General features: G+C 41.6%; 1 protein-coding gene across 1 annotated transcript in view; it reads right to left on the reverse strand.

Moving 5' to 3' along the window:
• The window catches only part of WNT2 (Wnt family member 2), a 43,873-nt gene that overhangs the window by 12,588 nt on the left and 10,433 nt on the right, over positions 1 to 20,852 (reverse strand). Inside the window, exons 3-4 of the mRNA XM_074984098.1 lie at positions 20,536 to 20,813; positions 16,919 to 17,183 (exon numbers count right to left, since the gene is read on the reverse strand). Coding sequence (XP_074840199.1) covers positions 16,919 to 17,183; positions 20,536 to 20,813 — 543 coding nt within the window. The remainder of the gene's footprint in view (positions 1 to 16,918; positions 17,184 to 20,535; positions 20,814 to 20,852) is intronic.

Consider the following 20,852-nt stretch of genomic DNA (forward strand, 5'->3'; position numbering starts at 1 on the left):
TCAATAGCATTTCCAATACAGACCGACATCTGTACGTACAGAGGTCCCAAAAAAATTGCAATAAAAATTGATAAATCAGATACAAAGCACTGAAAGAGGGGGATGGGGGTGGGGGATGTTAAGTGTCTTGCCTGAAATAATTATAAGCATCAAAGGAAGGGAGACAGCCCTTGTAATGCATGAGATAACTGTACCAGAGAGGTAGCCATGTTAGTCTGTAGCTTGGAGAGCAACAAGAAGTCTTGTGGCACCATAGACTAACAGATAATTGTTGTCTCTCTGTTCAGATCATGTATTAATGTGTCAAATTTGAATATGAATTCCAGTTCACAACTTTCTCTATGTAAGCTGTTTTTAAGGTCTCTTTGTTCTAAGACACAAATTCTCAGGTCTTTAAAAGAATGGCCCACTCCATTGAACACTAACATTAACCTCTCGCCCCCTTCCTTCAGACCTCTGTACTTGAATTGTCAGTTTTTATTGCAATTTTTTTGTTCCTGTGTACTTATAGATGTCAGTCTGGACTGGAAATGCTCTCGATCTGATGAACTGGGTCTGCCCCATGAAAGCTCATCACCGAATAAATCACTTTGTTAGTCTTTAAAGTGCTACATTTCTGCTGTTTTGTTTTGTTAGAATACGGACTAACACAACTACCTCTCTGTTACTAGTTAATCAATATCTTAGTTATGTTAGTTGATCAAGAAGCTATAGCAACATTTGCAACAATGCCTCAAAATCAAAGAATGGTGTAAGCTTGTTGTTTTTTTACTCAACTATAAACTCACCATATTTATAATAAAGATGCATATGCTTAAAAAGTGCTTGTATATGAGAACTGTATTTTTCCCATGTAGAATTTAAAACATAAGTTAAGAATAGCTGCAAGCACATTACTGCAAACTGGCCATTTGCAGTAAAACAGCCACCTAGAATAATTTAAATTGCATCCTGTTGTAATTGACATGCTCTTTAACTTTCAATAAGGGATTTGTTTCTTATGGAGGGTTTTAGATCATAATGTCGTAGGGATTACCGGTTACATTGATAAAAAGATATTTTGTTCTGGAAAATACATTGCTTTTGTCAATCACTTTATCAGAAAGTTATATTCATGGCTTCAAGTGTTTCCTTAGCTAACCTGAAGACCCTATACCCCAGAAAAAATATATTAAGGAGGCAGGGGCAGTGAGGAAAGGAGGCAGGAGGAGGCAATGCCTTCCTTGGGACTGAGGGTATGTCTATACTTACGCAGGTGGGGAGGTTCAATGTGCAGCAATCAATCTTCTGGAGATCCATTTTGCCACGTGTCAAGATGTGGCAAAACTGATCTCTCTGGGCTTGGTCATCGACCCTGGTACTCCACTCTATCACATGAAGAAAGGGACATCAGCGCAAGCCCACAGAACCCCGATCTACACTAGGGAACAAAGTTGATCCAGATACATCAATTCTAGGTACGCTAACACCACAGCTAGAATTGCATATCTGGGATCGACTTTGATTCCTAGCGTAGACCAGGCCTTCCCCCTCTTCCCCTCCCTGCTCTGACCCTTTCAGCATGCTTCCATAGCAGATGGTTGCAGCCTGGTGAGCCTTCTTGGTGGCAGATCTAAGTATTTTAAATGTGAAAAGGCTTCCAGCTTGCCAGACCTATTAGTACAACATTATCAGAGAAATAGCCGTATTAATCTGCATCTGCAATAACAATGAGAAGTCCTGTGGCACTTTTTAAAACAGTGGTTCCCAGCCTTTTTGAGACTGCAACCCATTTTGACAATTCAGTAAGACTTTGTGACCCAAGGCAATTCAAAACCGGTGGGGGAGGAGGAAGGATCTTCCCTGGGAAAATCTTTTTTGTAAATTGTGATGCACCCCCACACCCTGGCTTAAACCCTTTGCAGCCCCAAACTGAACCCCCATCCCAGGCTTAAATTTCTCACAGCCCCGAAAAGCACCCCCACCTACCTCACACGAGCGCCACTGCAGTGCCCCTGCTGCTCCTTTGCTGGGCCTCCTCTGCGTGACTCCTCCCAGCCCTCCTACTTCCTTCTCCCACCTGCAGCATGGGCAGTTCCCTGCCCTGCTGCGCTGAAATAAGACTCGATTTAATTGGTTTAATTGCTTGGATCCCTCCTTCAGGTCATTAAACCAATTAAACTGAGTACAATTTCAGTGTGGCAGGGCAGGGACTGGGAGCTAGAGGAGTGAGCAGTGGCAGTGAAGAGAGCTGCAAATGGCTCCTTAAAGAGCCACATGTGGCTCAGAGCTGCCCTGCCAGTGACCCTTAGAAAATCTAATGGTGACCCATGTTTGGATCCCAACCCATAGGTTGGGAATCCTTGTTATAGACTAACAGATTTATTGGAACATAAGCTTTTGTGGGTAAAGACGAAGTGGCTCTTTGCCTGCAAAAGCTTGTGCTCCAATAAACCTGTTAGTCTATAAGGTGCCACAGAACTTCTGGTTGTTTTAGCAGAATGCTGTGCCTTGAAAGAGCCGCTTAGTGATAATGAAGCAACGTAACAGCCATGTGCCAATCCGAAGTTTCTGAACTTACTGACAAACAATCTGTCATTTTCTGAATTTACAGACAAAAATAGTTATGTGTATTACTGAGGTCATATAAATCTTCTGTCTTTTACTGAGAACCTATTACTATGGCCTGCGACCTGGTGCTTGTGAACAGGGTGATTGCTAACAGGAGGGAGTTTTGAGAGGGCTCTCATGGAGAAGGAGGAGGCAAACCACAGCAGCTTGGGGTAAGTGGCTCTCTGTAGTGTGTGGCTCTTTGTGTTTGGGAGTTCTGGGCTTGTGTCTGTCCATTTGTTTGGTGTTTGGAGTGCTGAGCTGTCTGTTTGTGTGAAAGGCCGTGTGCTCAGGGTGGCAGTTGGAAGCTGTTAGCCTTGATTAGGTTTGAATCGGAACACTGTGTGCTGATTAGCTGAGCTGAGCTGTAGTCAGAGGGAGGGGCTATCAGGAAGGCCAGAGCATATAAACCCTGCTGGCAGGCGACCAGGGAGCCTGCGACCTGGTGCTTGCGAACAGGAGGGAGTTTTGAGAGGGGAGCTTAGAGGGGGGGCTTAGAGGGAGCTAGTTATTCTATTGCCCTTAAACATAAATCTTTATAATAATCCCCATCTGAAGCATTTACTTAAAATCCCCATATATAATTAAATTAAATTAAATTAAATCAGAGCAGGCAATGGAGGCAGAAGCCCAGCAGCACAGCGGGGGCTATCCTGTTTATTATGTCGAGTATAATATATATGACTACCTACCCTGCAGGCGGGTGGCGTATGTGTGCACTCGATGCAAGGAGCTCCTGACCCTCAGAGACTGAGTGCGGGCTTTGGAGGCCAGGGTGGCTGAACTGGAGAAGCTAAGGGAGGCAGAGAGCTATGTTGATGAGGCTTTCCGGGACATAGTAGGGCTGCCCCACCTCAAATCTGACAGCCCTGATGCTGTTAAGGAGGATGAAAGGCTGGGGGAAGGGGAGCAGTCAATGGGAGCAGAGGGAAACCATCCCATAGTTGGGACCCTCCTTCCAGAGGGTGCTATGTTATCCTCTCGCACCGAGGATACCTCTCCGGGGGAGGAAACACCAGTTGTTAGGAAGAGGCATGTGATAGTAGTGGGGGATTCGATCATTAGAAATATAGATAGTTGGGTTTGTGATGACTGGGAGAACCGTATGGTGACTTGCCTGCCTGGTGCGAAGGTTGCAGATCTTTCGAGGCATCTAGATAGACTTATATGCAGTGCTGGGGAGGAGCCGGTGGTCGTGGTACATGTAGGTACCAATGACATAGGGAAGGGTAGGAGAGATGACCTGGAAGCCAAATTTAGGTTGCTAGGAAGGAGACTGAAATCCAGGATCTCTATGGTGGCATTCTCAGAAATGCTTCCAGTTCCACGCGCAGGGCCAGGTAGACAGGCAGAACTTCAGAGTTTCAATGCGTGGATGAGACGATGGTGTAGAGAGGAGGGGTTTAGATTTATTTGGAACTGGAGACACTTTTGGGGTAGGGGGAGCCTATACAGGAATGATGGGCTCCACCTAAAACAAGGGGGATCCAGGCTGCTGGCATTAAACATTAAAAAGGTCGTAGAGCAGTTTTTAAACTAAGAGATGGGGGAAAGCCAATTGGTGCAGGGGAGCACGTGGATCGGACGGAGACTTCTCTTAGACGAGACTCCATTGATAGAGATTCTCTAGAACTCAGTCAGAAAGAGAAGATGGGAGATGGTAAAGTATGGGCCAGATCAGATGAGAAACAGTCACATATTGAAAAAAAATCCAACGCATCAGTGAAGGGCAGACATATAGATGGTGGTAGTTTTTTAAAGTGCTTTTACACAAATGCTAGAAGTCTGTCTAATAAGATGGGTGAACTAGAGTACCTCATATCAAAGGAGGAGATTGACATAATAGGCATCACAGAAACCTGGTGGAATGAGGACAATCAGTGGGACACAATCGTACTGGGATATAAAATATATCAGAAAGACAGAACGGGTGGTGCAGGTGGTGGAGTGGTACTATATGTAAAAGATAATATAGACTCAAATGAAGTAAAAATCCTAAATTAATCAAATTGTTCCATAGAATCATTATGGATAGCAATTCCTTCCTCTAATAGGACTATGGCACTAGGAATATATTATCGACCACCTAACCAGGACAGTGATAGTGATGCTGTGATGTTAAGGGAGATTAGAGAGGCTATCAAAATAAAAAAAATCAGTAATAATAGGGGATTTCAATTATCCCCATATTGCCTGGGTACACGTCACCTCAGGACTGGATTCAGAGATAAAATTTCTCGATGTCTTAAATGACTGCTTCTTGGAGCAGCTGGTACAGGAACCCACAAGGGGAGAGTCAATTCTCGATCTAGTACTGACTGGAACGCAGGATCTAGTCCAAGAAGTAACTATTAAAGGACTGCTTGGAAATAGTGACCATAACATAATAACGTTTAATATTCCTGTGTTGGGAAGAACACCGCAGCAGTCCAACACTCTGGCATTTAATTACCCCAAATTAAAAAACACAGTAAGAGACCTATAAAAGAGCCACCGTGGCTTAACAACCATGTAAAAGAGGCAATGAGAGCTAAAAAGGCATCCTTTAAAAAGTGGAAGTCAAATCCTAGTGAGGAAAATAGAAAGGAACATAAACACTGCCAAATTAAGTGTAAAAATGTAATAAGAAAAGCCAAAAAAGATTTTGAGGAACAGTTAGCCATAAATTCAAAAAACAATAGTAAATTTTTTTTAAGTACATTAGAAGCAGGAAGCCTGCTAAAAAAGCAGTGAGACCCCTGGACAATAGAGATATAAAAGGAGCAATCAAGGAAGATAATGCCATTGCAGAGAAACTAAATGATTTCTTTGCTTCAGTCTTCACGGCTGAGGATATTACAGAGGTTCCCAAACCTGAGCCGTCCTTTGTAGGTGACAAATCTGAGGAACTGTCCCAGATTGAAGTGTCAGTAGAAGAGGCTTTGGAACTAATTGATAAGCTAAACCGTAACAAGTCTCCAGGACCGGATGGCATTCACCCAAGGGTTCTGAAAGAACTCAAATATGAAATTGCAGAGCTATTAATGGTGGTTTGTAACCTATCCTTTAAATCAGCTTCGGTACCCAATGACTGGAAGATAGCTAATATAACGGCAATATTGAAAAACGGCTCTAGAGGAGACCCTGGCAATCACAGACCGGTAAGTCTAACGTCAGTACCAGGCAAATTAGTAGAAACAATAGTAAAGAATAAAATTGTCAGACACGTAGAAGAACATGATTTGTTGGGCAAAAGTCAGCATGGTTTCTGTAGAGGGAAGTCGTGTCTTATTAATCTATTAGAGTTCTTTGAAGGGGTTAACAAACATGCAGATGGGGGGATCTAGTGGACATAATATACTTAGATTTCCAGAAAGCCTTTGACAAGGTCCCTCACCAAAGGCTCTTATGTAAATTAGGTGGTCATGGGATAGGAAGAAAGATCCTTTCATGGATTGGAAACTGGTTAAAAGACAGGAAACAAAGGGTTGGAATAAATGGTAAATTTTCACAAGGGAGCGGGGTAAATAGTGGTGTTCCCCAAGGGTCAGTCCTGGGACCAATCCTGTTCAACTTGTTCATCAATGATCTAGAGAAAGGGGTAAGCAGTGAGGTGGCAAAGTTTGCAGATGATACCAAGCTGTTCAGGATAGTCAAAACCAAAGTAGATTGTGAAGAACTTCAAAAAGATCTTAGCAAACTGAGTGATTGGGCAGCAAAATGGCAAATGAAATTTAATGTGGGTAAGTGTAAGGTAATGCACATTGGGAAAAATAACCCCAATTATACATACAATGTGATGGGGGCAAATTTAGATGCAACAGATCAGGAAAGGAATCTTGGAATTATAGTGGATAGTTCTCTGAAAACATCCATGCAGTGTGCAGCGGCAGTCACTAAAGCAAATAGGATGTTAGGAATTATTAAAAAAGGGATAGAAAATAAGACGAAGAATATCATACTTCCCCTATACAAAACCATGGTATGCCCACATCTTGAGTACTGCGTGCAGATGTGGTCTCCTCACTTCAGAAAAGATATACTGGCATTAGAAAAAGTTCAGAAAAGGGCAACTAAAATGATTAAGGGTTTGGAAAGGGTCCCATATGAGGAGAGGCTAGAGAGACTGGGACTTTTCAGTCTAGAAAAGAGGAGATTGAGGGGCGATATGATAGAGGTATATAAAATCATGAATGGTGTGGAGAAAGTGAATATTGAAAAGTTATTTACTTGTTCCCATAATATAAGAAGTAGAGGACACCAAATGAAATTAATGGGTAGTAGGTTCAAAACTAATAAAAGAAAATTTTTCTTCACACAGCGCACAGTCAACCTGTGGAACTCCTTGCCGGAGGAGGCTGTGAAGGCCAGCACTCTAACAGCGTTTAAAATAGAGCTTGATACATTTTTGGAGGTTAGGTCCATAAATGGCTATTAGCCAAGGGTAAAGTATGGTGCCCCTAGACTTTAGTCAAAGGCTGGAGACAGATGGCAGGAGACAAATCACTTGATCATTGTCTTCGGTTCACCTCCTCTGGGGCACCTGGCACTGGCTACTGTCGGCAGACAGGATACTGGGCTGGATGGACCTTTGGTCTGATCCAGTATGGCCGTTCTTATGTTCTTATTAGTCTACAGAGCCTTAGTTTAAAAACTGTTTTGAACATGTCATTAGTTTGTTCCTGAAGATTATCATAGAATCATAGAACACTAGGACTGGAAGGGACCTCGAGAGGCCATCGAGTCCAGCCCCCTACCCCAATGGCAGGACGTTTAATACCTTATCTCTTAAAAAATCCTTGCACAGATTTTAGATGCACAATCTGACTATTCAGCTTTAGCCTTAAATGCTTGGGTCTTTGGCCATATGGTTTTTTTAAACAAATTCTTCAAAAGAACACCCTTATGTAAAACACACAGCTTAATTTTAATTATGATAGTACAAAAACTTGCTTCCTAAGTCTTCCTACCCTTTCTGTAATCTTTTTCCCTTCAACCCCACTGGAGAACCATTATAAGGACAACATCACTTTTCTTCCAGATGGCTAGAAAAATGAGTGTCTTTACTTCAGACTATTTGATTAAATAGTTTTAAGAGAGCCCTCTGCCACCATAGCAAGATAAAAACTCCATTGTTATGCCTAAAATCTTTGGAAACATACTTAACAGCAACATATGATCTGTTGTGGAGATCACACAAAATAAATTAGTCTTCCCTTTTTCTGAAAGCAACAAATTTTGTTATGACCACACAAACTATGTTGTCTAATAATTTAAAATGTCTTTGTTTCAGTACATTAAATATTAGTAATCTAGAAGGCTTACTTTACGATGGCTTAAGAGTCTATTTAAAACATAAAATCTGCTTAGAAATACTGATTAAGAAAACGTAAAACAGAGAAGAGCTGTATCATGTTTCTAAAATATTTAATATTGTATTGAGCAGGACAGCTGATTTGCCCTTACTACAAAGTTTTTGCAAGTAAGTCTTTGACAAACTTTAGGGTATATCAAAAAACCTGTGACTGACATATTTATTCCCAAATTTAATGCTTTTAATTAGGTACCATTTTCATGTTCAATCTTCAAAATCTGTAGGCCGTGGAAAACATACACTGTTTGCTTTAGAAAGAAATTTTAGAAGAGTGGTTTTTTTCATTTCAGTGTTTCATTTGCCAAATTTGGGTTTGGGGATTTGGCTGGACGGAGTGAGTGGGGGAGGGGGAAGGGAGAAGAGAACAGAAAGAAATGGTGGGGAGGGGCTGGACGTGGGCAGAGCAGAGGTAGAGTATGGGTGGAGCCACAAGCTGGGCTCCCTAAGAAGCAGCTTCACCAACCACCCATGTAAGGAAACAACGGGCAGTTTATTGTCGTGACATCTCAAAGCCTACATTTTGGGGTAACACTGTCATCCATGAGTTTGCAAATATTACTGCAGTATTGTGTTGGTGGGGCGAGGAGCTAGCTGAGTACCGGCTCCTCTTTTTTAACAAATAAAGCACTGGCTAGTATCAGAGAGGCAGCTGAGTTAGTCTGTATCTTCAAAAACAACAAGAAGTCCTGTGGCATCTTATAGACTAACAGGTATTTTGGAGCATACGCTTTCATGAGCAAAGATCTGATGAAGCAGGTCTTTGCCCATGAAAGCTTATGCTCCAAAATATCTGTTAGTCTATAAAGCACTGGCTGTTACCACTCAAATCGAGATGATCGAATCTTTGTGGACAGTTCCCTGAAACATTTGCTCAATGTGCAGTGGTAATCTAAAAAGTTAACAGAATATTGGCAATCATTAGGAAAGGAATAAATAATAAAGATAGAAAATATTTTGCCTCTATATAAAGTCATGACATGCCCACATGTTGAAAACAACATGAAGATCTGGTCAAGCCATCTCCATAAATATATATTGGATTTGAAAAAGGAACAGAGTAGGGGAACAGAAATTTTAGGCATAAGAAATGGCTTCCATATGAGGGACTTTTCAGCTTGGAGAAGAAATAACTAATGGGTGGTGAATATGTTAAAGGTCTAGAAAATCATAAATGATGTGGAAAAATAGAATAAGGACATGTTATTTACTCCTTCACTAACATAAGACAAGAAATATCAGGAGGTAGCAAAGTTAGTCTGTATCTTCAAAAACAACAAGAAGTCCTATGGCATCTTATAGACTAACAGGTATTTTGGAGCATAAGCTTTTGCGGGCAAAGACCCACTTCATCAGGTGCACCTATGAAAGCTTACGCTCCAATAAATCTGTTAGTCTTCTCACTTCCTCTCATTCTCGACGTGCAGTGCAACGCCTCCTTCCTTTCCCCCACATTTATCCTTTTGGAACAAGCTATATCCCTCAATGTTGGGACTCCACTCATGGAATTGCTCCCATTATGTCACCTACCATGACTTCCCACTCATTCTGCCAGCATTTGTATACAGACATCAAAGAAGCCCACCTTCCAGCATCCCATCTGGAAGACTCTTGGCAGTTTAATTTGCTGCCTGCCAGAAGAAAGAGAAATAGAGAAAAGACTTCCAGGAGGGCAGCCACTATGCCAAAAAAATATTCTCTGCAGTTCTTGCAAAAAATTGAATTTCTCCAAATTTTGAAACTTTACCAAAATTCAATTTTCAGAAACCCGTAAAGGAATTTTTCTGAAATATCATTCTGGGGGGGAAAAAAAGCCAGCGTAATTTTGATTTTTTTCCTGATTTGGGGTGGAAAATTTTCAAAAACATGACAATTGTCACAGAAAGGGTTTCCATTTTGTCGCCAACTTACTATGCAGCAGTCTTAACTGCACCACATCACAAGTACACAGTCCTTTCTAAATGTGTGCAAGAAACTCTCCCACAAACTAAGGACCATCACAAACATCATCAACTTCCACAACAAGAGCCCAGTACACTTTTTGACCTGACTTTGCTAATGTAAACATAAAACAGTTTGCACATTTTCAAAAATATAAAAACTAAACTCCATCAAAACAAAATACTACAATGCACACACTTGTCTCTGCAGGAGTGATGAGAAAGAGAACGAACCATGTATGATAGACATTAGTTATGTCACTTAGTGCACTGCTTACAGAGACAAAAATATTACAGTGATGAGGGCAGTATAGGAATCTTCATAGACTAGACTATTTTCTATTTTTCCTTCATGTTACCACAGAACATAATATATATGGAACATGACTGAGCTCCTGTAAGACAAGATTATATGGTAACTTGTGAAAAGCTTCTCCAGAGCTATCAAGTTTGCTCTTCGAGAGTTGCAACTGTCATGTCTAGTGATAATATGCAATTGTATCTTCAAAATACCCACAACTCTTAATAGTGCTACCTGTATGATGCATACATCTATCCCTTTTTCTTGTCTTCCCGGGGTTATTTGTAGGGACTACAGTAAAGGGAATTCTGTTGATGGAAACAATTTTTCTCCTATTTCCAAATCTTTAAGTAAGCAATTAAAAGTAAACACGCATTTAGAATACAAGATTTTTTGAAACTTCTCTCACCTAGAACTTGCTCTGATATTTTTAAATCACAGTTTCTATGTACACGGTGCTTCTATCATCTTTATCAAAGTTGGATCCATTTTTGTTTTGTTGATTGGACTTTTTTGTATCATTAGCATAAGCATATAGAATCTCACCTAGCTGAACTACATTGTCTCTTAGCTTACATCTACATTTACCGAGGAAGACCAACTGGTCAGGTTTGCTCTTCTGGGGATGACTGGCCAACGTCAACCACAAAACTCCTTGCAAATTGTGAGGATTAAGGAATGGTGATGGATGCCATGAAGACATCCACCAAAGTCAACAGCTGAAAAGTACATTTTAGGTATGCATCTCAGCCACAGACTAAAATTGCGTCTCAGCCACAGATTTTCTGCATGAGTATAGCCACAGCCTTATTATATTAAAGATTTATTACTGGTTGCCAAAAAATGTACTCTGTCTAACAAGTACTTTCTCAGGCTCCTAGAACATCATGAAATCCTTCATTTAAAGTGTTATCTTGAGAGGAATAAAAGCACTTGTCAGACTTTACAGTGTCAGAATAGAACTGACAGAGTCAGAGCAGTGAAAATAATACACTGCAGAGAAAAATGCCCAATCCTTCTGAGATAACAGGCCTGAGAGAATGCATTGCTCTTCCTAAAAGTGTCTGTAAAGCAGCATTTTCAGTTACAGATGTTTGGGGAAAGGCTTCTCTTTTAGGGAAAAATTGGTTTAGGGAAAAATTTGTCACAAAACTTATGAAGAAAGAAGCAGTCTCCAAAGAGAATGTTGTGTCTGCTACTCCAGGCTATGGAATCCGTCTCTGTAGAGTGCTACAACATGCCCAGGCCATGAATGTATCCAGATAAAGATATCAGACTTGACACCATTATTCACAATCAGGTGTCATGATGGGCATGTAGGGGACCTGTAAAAAATACTAAGTAATATCCAAAAGGCCTACACACAATCCTTTGATCAGAAAAGCTATGTATTTTACACATACTGGGTGAATGTCCCATTAAAGTTAACAGCAAAATTTCCATTTCACTTGATGTGTGATGTGCAGCTGTTCTCCAGTGTGTGTATGTGGGACAAAACTTGGGTCATAAATATGCAGGGATGTCCAGAAGAGGTGACCTGCACTTCCCTACACTAACATAGCTGCTACCCATGGACAGGTCACAACCTGTTTCTCACAACCTGCTAATTATCTCAGCTGAACAGATGTCATGGTAAGGCAAATCTTTTTGTGTTTCCATTTGCCTCCCTTTTGCAGCCTTCCCTTTTTTTCACTACCACTTTAGTGACTACTACCCTTGTTAATATGGCACTGCCTCACACCCTTTCAGAATGGTGAATGCACATACACTGAAAACCAGGAAATACAGAGTGAAAGTATACAGCAGCACCATCCTGCAACCTTACCTCTGCCTCTGCTGCTAGCAAGAGCCCCGTAAGTACTGTAAGAGACTGTGAGTATGTTTTGGCCTGGGATTTTCCTATGAGGCACAGACATGAGAAAGGATGAAGTACTGTACCAGTTTATGAGATGTGCCTCACAGAACTGTATTTTCCCAATTTGTCCACAAGGAGAGACACATCTGAACCCAAAGGGTTCAAGGGTTTCCATGTTTCTGAGCTGAGTTATGTGGGATGTGCAAACAGAGGTGCACAATAGTCTATTCTTGCCATGGGAATTTGTAGCAGTCTGGTACCATGCATGTCATTTCAGGGCACAGGTAAGAGCAGGTGATTTTGTAGAGAGAGAGTCCTTAGTATGAAGGTCCAGAGTTGTAACGTGGAATCTTGACAGGGTTTTGTGCAGAAGGTGTAACGTGGTTGAGTACAGCCAAGTATAGCTAACTGACGTTCACCACTACTGCCCCAAATGCAACTTTTGCCTTAGTGAGGCTGCAGTCTGACAGTTTCTTCTCATATATTCATGTGCTGTAACCCCTCCCTACAGTGCTCCATAGCTTCTGGAAGACTAAGTGCTACTGTGTCTGTAGTGAAGGACATCACTCAAAGAAGACTGGGAGAATTAAAGGTGCAGGGGTGAGCTGGGGTGTACATTAAGGTGTACATTAACTCTTTACTTTCTAGTTTTAAGAAGTCTAAGGATCTCTGTGGTTCATATGCTGAAAAGGGCAAGGCAAGTTTTTGGGCTGTTGGTAGTTGTTTATTTGATTTTGGAGTTGTTTGTTTGTTTTGGTTTCCAGTCCCTATGGCAGGACTGTCTCCTGTAAAATGTGTTCCCTGGTGCTCAGCCATCTCTTTAAATATGTGGGCATTGTTGAGAATTCCAGCTACTTGTTTTTGTTTGATCATACTTGGTCCCACTATTTCAGGAATGGATGAGGAGCATGCAGTGATTACATTGCCCTAATGCTGCTACTTACTGGAGTCTTTCACCTTTCCTTTATTACATTAATGCAATTGTCCTTGGCAGTACTGCTAAATTAAAACCTGAGTTTGAAGAATGCAGACAGAGAGCAGCTAAAGTACACAAGACACATAGAGAAATATTTGCTTATAGAGTCACAGAGATTGCTCAGCTACAAAAAGTACCAGCTCCAGCCCATATGCGTAACATCAAGCTTCTTGCTAACAGCCCTGCAGTCACGTCAAAAATATTGCACCATCTAGTGGTGGAGATGCTGTCTACACTAATCATTTCAATACTCAGAAAGCTGCCAAGGGCAGGACTCAAAACTCGCAGCATTTGGGACTGTCCATTGGCCATTTCACATCACTTTGAAAAACCCACATACCCTGTCATCAAGCTGCAAATACTCTGGCTCAGAACAGAGCCATATTCCTGCTGCACATTCACATCTAGCTTTATCCGGCTTATCACTTTGGCATGAGCCATGTGGGAAGCCAACTTTTACCCTGCAAGACTTTTAGAATGTTGCTTCCCCAAAGCAGCAGTGGGTGCCAGACATGAGTTGAGTTCATTCTTGCATGGGTGAGATCTATTTGGGGAGGATCTGAGCTCTAGTTTGAGCCTCTGATCTGCCCACACTTTACGATACCTATAGAAGTTTGAGGTCACTTGAATTTTTAGGTGGGTATCTCAAGAAAACCTTGCTCAAGTGATCTCAGGTATGGAACACTACCCCAGCTCCCCAGGAGGCATAGCAATTTTGAAACAACCCGAACAAGCCTCTGGATTTTAGAACATGTAGAAAAACTGACTGTTAAATAGGTAAGTTGGCCTCACCATTAACTACTGTGGTGCTACTGTTCCTGTACAATACCTAAGGTGACCATACCTCCCCGTCCCAAATACAGGACAGGGAGATATGGGAGGCGGGAAGGGGTGGCTGCTCCTGGCTGCACCAAGCCCCGGCGAGCTGGCGCTCCCTGCCCCCTACCCCCCAGCCCTTGGGAAGTGGCAGATGCAGGTGCTCCCCACCTGGAGCCCCGGAAAGCGGCGGACATGGGAGCTCCTAGCCCGGAGCCCTGGGGAAGTGGCAGCTGTGGGTGCTCCCACCCCCCACCTCCAGCCCCTCAGGACCTGAATATGGGACAATTTGTCCCTTTCTAAAAATAAGTAGGGACGCCTTTTTGGCATCCCAAATATGGGACCGTCCCACCACACACAGGATGGTTGGTCACCCTAACAATACCCAACATACTCGAAAGCTGGTTATAATAGGACAAGTTAATCATTCATTATCACTCTGATTTTGCTGCCCATTATTCTGGCAAAACTCCACAGAATGCAATGATTTTACTGAAACTTTTTCCTAAGTACATGCACAAATAACAGATGAAAACACACTAGCACTGCTTGATTTGGGTTTCACTCACATAAGGCTGAGTTGTCTGTCTTCCTTTGATTTCAAGGCAGCAATAAGCATGTTGCTCGCACTCAGTATAGAAACAAATAAACAGGAGTTAAAGATATTTTTAATGGGCAAAGACTAATGTCTATTAGATTTGGAGCTCTCACCTTCTTAACACCTGCAAGCATAGCTGTAATATAAACAGTTTTGAGTTCATTTTTCTCCAGGTCTCTTATTCTAGTTCAGTCTTTGTACTGCCTTAGTGCTCTAATTCCTAGCATGTTCTCTGGAGTAGGACAAACAGAATCACAGAATCACAGAATCATAGGGCTGGAAGGGACCTCAGGAGGTCATCTAGTCCAGACCCCTGCTTCAAGCAGGATCAACCCCCACTAAGTCATCCCCACCAGGACCTTGTCCAGCCGGGACTTAAAAACCTCAAGGGATGGAGAATCCACCATCTCTCTAGGCAACGCATTCCAATGCTTCACCACCCACCTGGTGAAGTAGTTTTTCCTAATATCTAACCTACACCTTTCCCTCTTCAACTTCTGACCATTACTTCTTGTTCTGCCATCTGACACCACTGAGAACAGTTTCTCACCCTCCTTTTTAGAGCTCCCCTTCAGGAAGTTGAAGGCTGCTATTAAATCACCCCTAAGTCTTCTCTTCTGTAAACTAAACAAGCCCAAATCCCTCAGCCTATCCTCATAGGTCTTGTGCTCCAGACCCTTAAGCATTTTTGTTGCCCTTCGCTGAACCTGCTCCAGCAAATCCACATCCTTTTTATACTGGGGGGCCCAAAACTGGACACAATATTCCAGATGTGGCCTCACCAGTGCCGAATAAAGAGGAATAATTGCTTCTCTAGATCTGCTCGAAATGCTCTTCCTAATGCACCCGAGTATGCTGTTAGCTTTCTTGGCTAGAAGGGCACACTGCTTACTCATATCCAGCCTTTTATCCACCATAACCCCTAGATCCCTTTCCATCGTACTGCTGCTGAGCCAGTCGGTCCCCAGCCTGTAACAATGTTTGGGATTCTTCCGCCCCAGGTGCAGGACTCTACACTTCTCCTTATTGAACCGCATCAGATTTCTTTTGGCCCAGTCCTCCAATTTATCCAGGTCCCTCTGATTCTCTCTCTACCTTCCAACGTATCTACCTCTCCTCCTAGTTTTGTGTCATCTGCAAACTTAACAAAGAAACACAGAAGCTAATAATCTCCCTCCCTTGGGCAGGGAAGGTCAGTGTAGAATGCACTGACACTTCAGACTTGCATTGGTATATTCTACACTTCCCTGCCCTGTCTCAGGGAAGAGATTCTGTGCTACACCGTGGCTCCCAGACTGGCTCCTGTTCAGCTGTACAATCTCTGAGCCATAGCGGAACTGGAACTGCTCCATACCCTGCAACCTGGTGACTATCACTGTGGGTTTTGAAGCCAACTCTCCTGCAGATTAGAATGCAGTTGAATATGAGAAGGTGTGTAATACCTGGAAACAGCACCCAAAATGCTTCAGAACCACTGACATAGAGAGCACTTAGGAGGGAAAAGTTAATACACCTAACTGTAGACCCTGTTCCATTCTTGAGACTATAATAGCATTAGTGAATCATGTAGTCTCATCTGATTGACTGAATCCTAGTGTAAGTTCAGTTTAGGGGACTATATGATTATTACATTGTAAAGCTACTTAGGAACTACTGTTCTTATTGCTACAATCCCCCTTTCCCATCCAAAGTATGTACAATATTGGTGAAAGTGACCAGATGTCCCATTTTTAAAGGGATAGCCCTGTATTTAAGCTTATCTGCAGATGTCCCTACTGTCTCCCCTCCCATAAGTATTGGTAGGTCCTGATGCTGGTGGGATCCTTTTCCAGCTGCCCACCCACCAACAGTGAGTAGGGAGGTCCAGTGGCTGATGGTGGGAGTGAGAGTACAAGGCTGGTGGCCTCAAAAAGATGCAGCACTAGGTACCAGGACAGGTAGGTCCTTCCCAGGGGCCCAACCAGGCATGTAGGATGGAGAGCACTGGGCAGGGAGGGATGGATCAGACTGGTCAGTCACTCCCCTTCCTATGTGAAAGAGGTACACAGGAGTACACGTGTCACCTCTCCCCATGTAAAGTCTAGGGATAAGAAGGTAAATAATAAGACTCTAGCTACATGGGAGTACAGGGGTACAGTCAAACAGATACGAATTTGAATGTCTGGATGGCATAATTCTGATTGACTGCCACTGAACTGACTTGAATATGTATAATTTTACCAAGCGTCCCATATTCGACATAGGGCAATTTGGTCACCCTAATATTGGTACAATTGGTTCTCTTAAGTTTAGAGAAGGCCAGGATTTTACTCATGGAGAAGATGAATAATCTCTCATGCATGTGCTGAGTTGTCCTTCTGACTTTAAGTAATACCGTGTGATGGAAAGAGTGAGGAAAATATATGTAAATCTAACATTGGTCATTTTTTGAATCTTTAAAGAATAAAAGTCTGAAGTCAAACCAGATAGATATGTATGGTGATCCAAGCTTACCTACATCCCTGTCTCTGATACAGTAGTCTGGTGAGCTCTCAAAGTATACCAGATCATTGTTGGTGGGCTTCTTAAATCTCTTGTTTGCTACAGTGAAACCAGTGCCATCTTGATTCATGACCACCTGAATCGCTCCATTGTATTTCCTCCACAGGTAATCTCCTGTTTTCCTAAAGTCTGCCATGGCCAGCCAGCAGGTTCTCAGTGTACATGATCCACTCACACCATGACATTTGCACTCCTGTTTCAAAAACCGCTTCACAGCCTGCCAAAAAAGCCAGTGAAACATACACAGGTGAAACAGACTACATTCCCACGAAAGCTCGCCTAATAAACTATTTTGCTAGTCTTTAAAGTGCTACTTGACTGCTTTTTGTTTTGATAGTGTATAGCACGGCTTCCTCTCTGTTACTATTTTAATGAAGGTCTTTCTCCCCTTCCATTGATCCTGCAGCCTCCTTTGTATAATGGCTCTTGTAACCATGGTCTGTGGTGACACCCACTGGCAGCACAGAGTCATCCTCACAAGGTCAAGCCAGTCTGCTTAGTTTAGTCAACTTTATCAAGAACCTTCAGGATTGGTGATTCCCCTCCCCTCTGCTTTCAGTTGCTGACAACACAACTGAGAAATCATTTCCCTCCTTACCAGGTCGAATGCATTGATATTCGGGACAGAAATTATGGGAATGACTTTGCTTAAGTGAAGGCAGAATCTGGACCCTGGAAAATGTGATATGTTTTACTGTGTTGCCATTCCACTTGAAGTGACACCATAGTGGATCTCTCTATCTGAGGTCGCCCATTTCGAAGAGCTCCTTCATTGAGCTCAACATGGATCAAAACATTGTGAAATTCACACTTTCCACAATTTTTTCATCTCATTTTCAATGAAAAACAGGTCAAAATCCAAAATAAATGTGTTTACAGTAATTTGCCATGTTTCTCATCTCAATCTAACAATGGTATTTGAGCGCTTGTCCAGATCTACAGAGAGATTCTTAAATGTGGCTTAGAAATTAACCTATTTACCTAATTATTTTATTTTACATAAACAGTACAAACTGTGCTACGTCATCAAACTAGGGCACCTATGTGAGAAGTCATTTTTATTTACTTGACATTTGAAAGTAAAATATTTGTAGAACTCCTATTTTTACAGTTTTTAGAAAGGATTATAAGAATTTTATTGCCTTGCACTTCAGGCATTCATATTTGACATTCATATATGATTAGATAGTATTAAAGCAGCCTCAGCTTCAGGCCAGGCACTGAACAAATGATGGGCTAATTAACTGATTATATGATAAGTCATAGCACATAGATCTTTGATCTGTGACAGTTACACATCTCAAAGTCTATTCTCAGGATTCATGAAATGTGTGCACTTTAGAGTTTGTATTGCAGGGGAAAAAACATACTCATGGAGCTGGAGTAGACCGGCGTGGTCTTTTCCAAACAACAGCTTTCTAAAGAAGCCACAATATGTTACCTATCTAGTGTAATAGATGAGCAGCTCTGGTTTTATTCTGTGACTAGTAAACAATCTCATTAGATCACTCTGATTCAAACCAGTCACTGACATTCTTACAGCCCTATCTGGACTGATGAACTTAGTAATAAAATGCAGCCCTCATTCAACAAGAAATTTAAGTACATATCTAACTTTAAGCATGTGAATAGAAATGAAGGAGACTACTCAGCACTCAGAGTTCAGTGCATGTTTAAGTACCATCTGAACTGAAGAACACAGTCATCAGAAGCCACCAATTAAGATACAGGAGGATTTTTCCTTAAGTGATGCTCCAATAACAATACACAACATAGCCCTTCGTTTGATGCATATGGGATGTTTCAATTTGCAAAAATGTAAGGGCCTACTTCTGAAAAGATCCACAAGACCTCCTCTTTTGCAGATGAAAAATAACTGTAGTGTGGATACAATTTATATTGTCTTGACCTGCAACTGCCAGATCTGATGCCACACTTGGATAAGACATCTGAAGGACACCAAGTTCTAACTAAATTTAACCTACTCAGTTGTGAGTACAAAATGGGAAGCCCTTTTTAAAATTCAGGATACATGGTCGAAAAGAATTTGCTTTATAACTCTGTGGTTCCCTAGCTAGTTTATACTAGCAGCATTTGCTGAATTTTCTTCATTGATCTTACGCCACCAACCTATTCACTTACTAGAGATGGCAGTACTTTCTAGATTATTAGTGTTTGTGGGGTTATTTTTTAGCATTTACAAAAATCCTAAAACATTGCATGGATAGCAGATACTCCCAGCCAATGAGCTTTTACCCATATAAAATCATGAGCTGTCTCAGATACAAAAGCCCCTTACAGTCAACCCCTTAAAGACAATTCAGATAGCCCTCTTTGACTGGCTATTCTGTCATGTCATTGAATTGGACAACCTCTTCTGGCTAAACAGCATGTGGGATGCAACCATTTGAACTAGGGGCAGACAGGCTGTTAGAGGAAAACAATCAGATATAAAAGACAACACATTATTTCTTGTAGAGGAAGGATTTTGAAAACAAACATACAAAATATGAAATATATACTTTCTATGTAACGTGCACTCCAAAGAACAACACATTTTTCAACAGTCATCAATATTCTTCATTTTTAACAAGTAAATCTTCTCGCCAGTGAAAGAAGTACAGATTCCAAGGGGGACTATGAAACATTTTTTCAGATGCTGCGCGTATAATGGATTTTTTTATATTCTATAAATAATTAAGCAATACACTTTAGTCACCAGGCTCATACCAGCATTCCCTGTGCAGCTGCTCATGAGAGATTTGAATGCTGTGCAACTGATTAGCAGAGCAACCACAGGCAGCATTTTTGTTTTGTTTTGTTTTGTTTTGTTTCTACTAATTGTGCACATTTACACATGCCTCGGTGCACATAAAATTATTCCACACAAAGATGGAAAGGATTATAGGGAACATTGGATCATATTCAACTTTTGTTTAATATATATGCTTTTAGATGAGAGAGGTAGGCATACTTCATCCCTCTCTGATCATTTCTGTTTACATGTTTATTGTCTCCATATGGCTGTACATTGTACTGTTTTAGTTCATTGTGGGAGAGAAAGATTTGCTCTTTGGCAGCTAAACCAATCATCAAGTGTATTTTAAGGTTTCCCTTCTTCAGCCACTCAGTACTGAATTCACCTGTGCCATATCTAGGTGCCAATTAAACTCTCATTTACTCTGATGCTGCAAAGACGTATGAAAAGTGCTTAACACAGATGGGCACATGGCTATCTTCATGCTTGGATTGGACCACTCATACAATTTAAGACCTGTAGGGAACAGCAGACCATCTACTGTAACCTCCCAACATGAGTAATTTAATTGATTTTGCCATGTAAATTTTTAGAGGATTGAGGTCTTAAAAGAGTATTTAAGTAGTTCAGCAGATCTCACACTAGCCCTCTGCACAGAGTGAAAATAACCCCTAAGGCATTGTTGAGATGTGTTGATGAATTTCAAAGGCCAATGTCCCCAGAGTGATACGTCTCAATTTTTTAAAACTGAGCAAGGAATTTTAGGTCCTTTAGAGACAAGAAGATGCAATAAGTTGAAAGTGTCACCCACCTTCCTTCCAGCTCTATTGTTGTGAAGGTTCATTAGTGCTCTGGCATCTTTTTCCATCCTCTCTTTGGCATCTACAAATGCGCTGGCAAATTTGACACCATAATCAATATTATCACTACAACCACCCCAGTCAAACTGGCCCTTGTTGTCCTTGGCTGACCCTTTCTTCTTAGGATCGCAGGAGCATGATTTTAATTCTCCTTGACTACATGCCCTTGTGACAGCAAATACAACTCCAGCTGAGGAGATGGCATACACAAAGGCAGACTCCCGGCTACCTGAAACAAGAAGACTGGTCTTACTATCACTGAGATATT

The sequence above is a fragment of the Carettochelys insculpta genome, chromosome 1, assembly GCF_033958435.1.
Source record: "Carettochelys insculpta isolate YL-2023 chromosome 1, ASM3395843v1, whole genome shotgun sequence".
In the NCBI taxonomy this organism is placed as follows: domain Eukaryota; kingdom Metazoa; phylum Chordata; order Testudines; family Carettochelyidae; genus Carettochelys; species Carettochelys insculpta.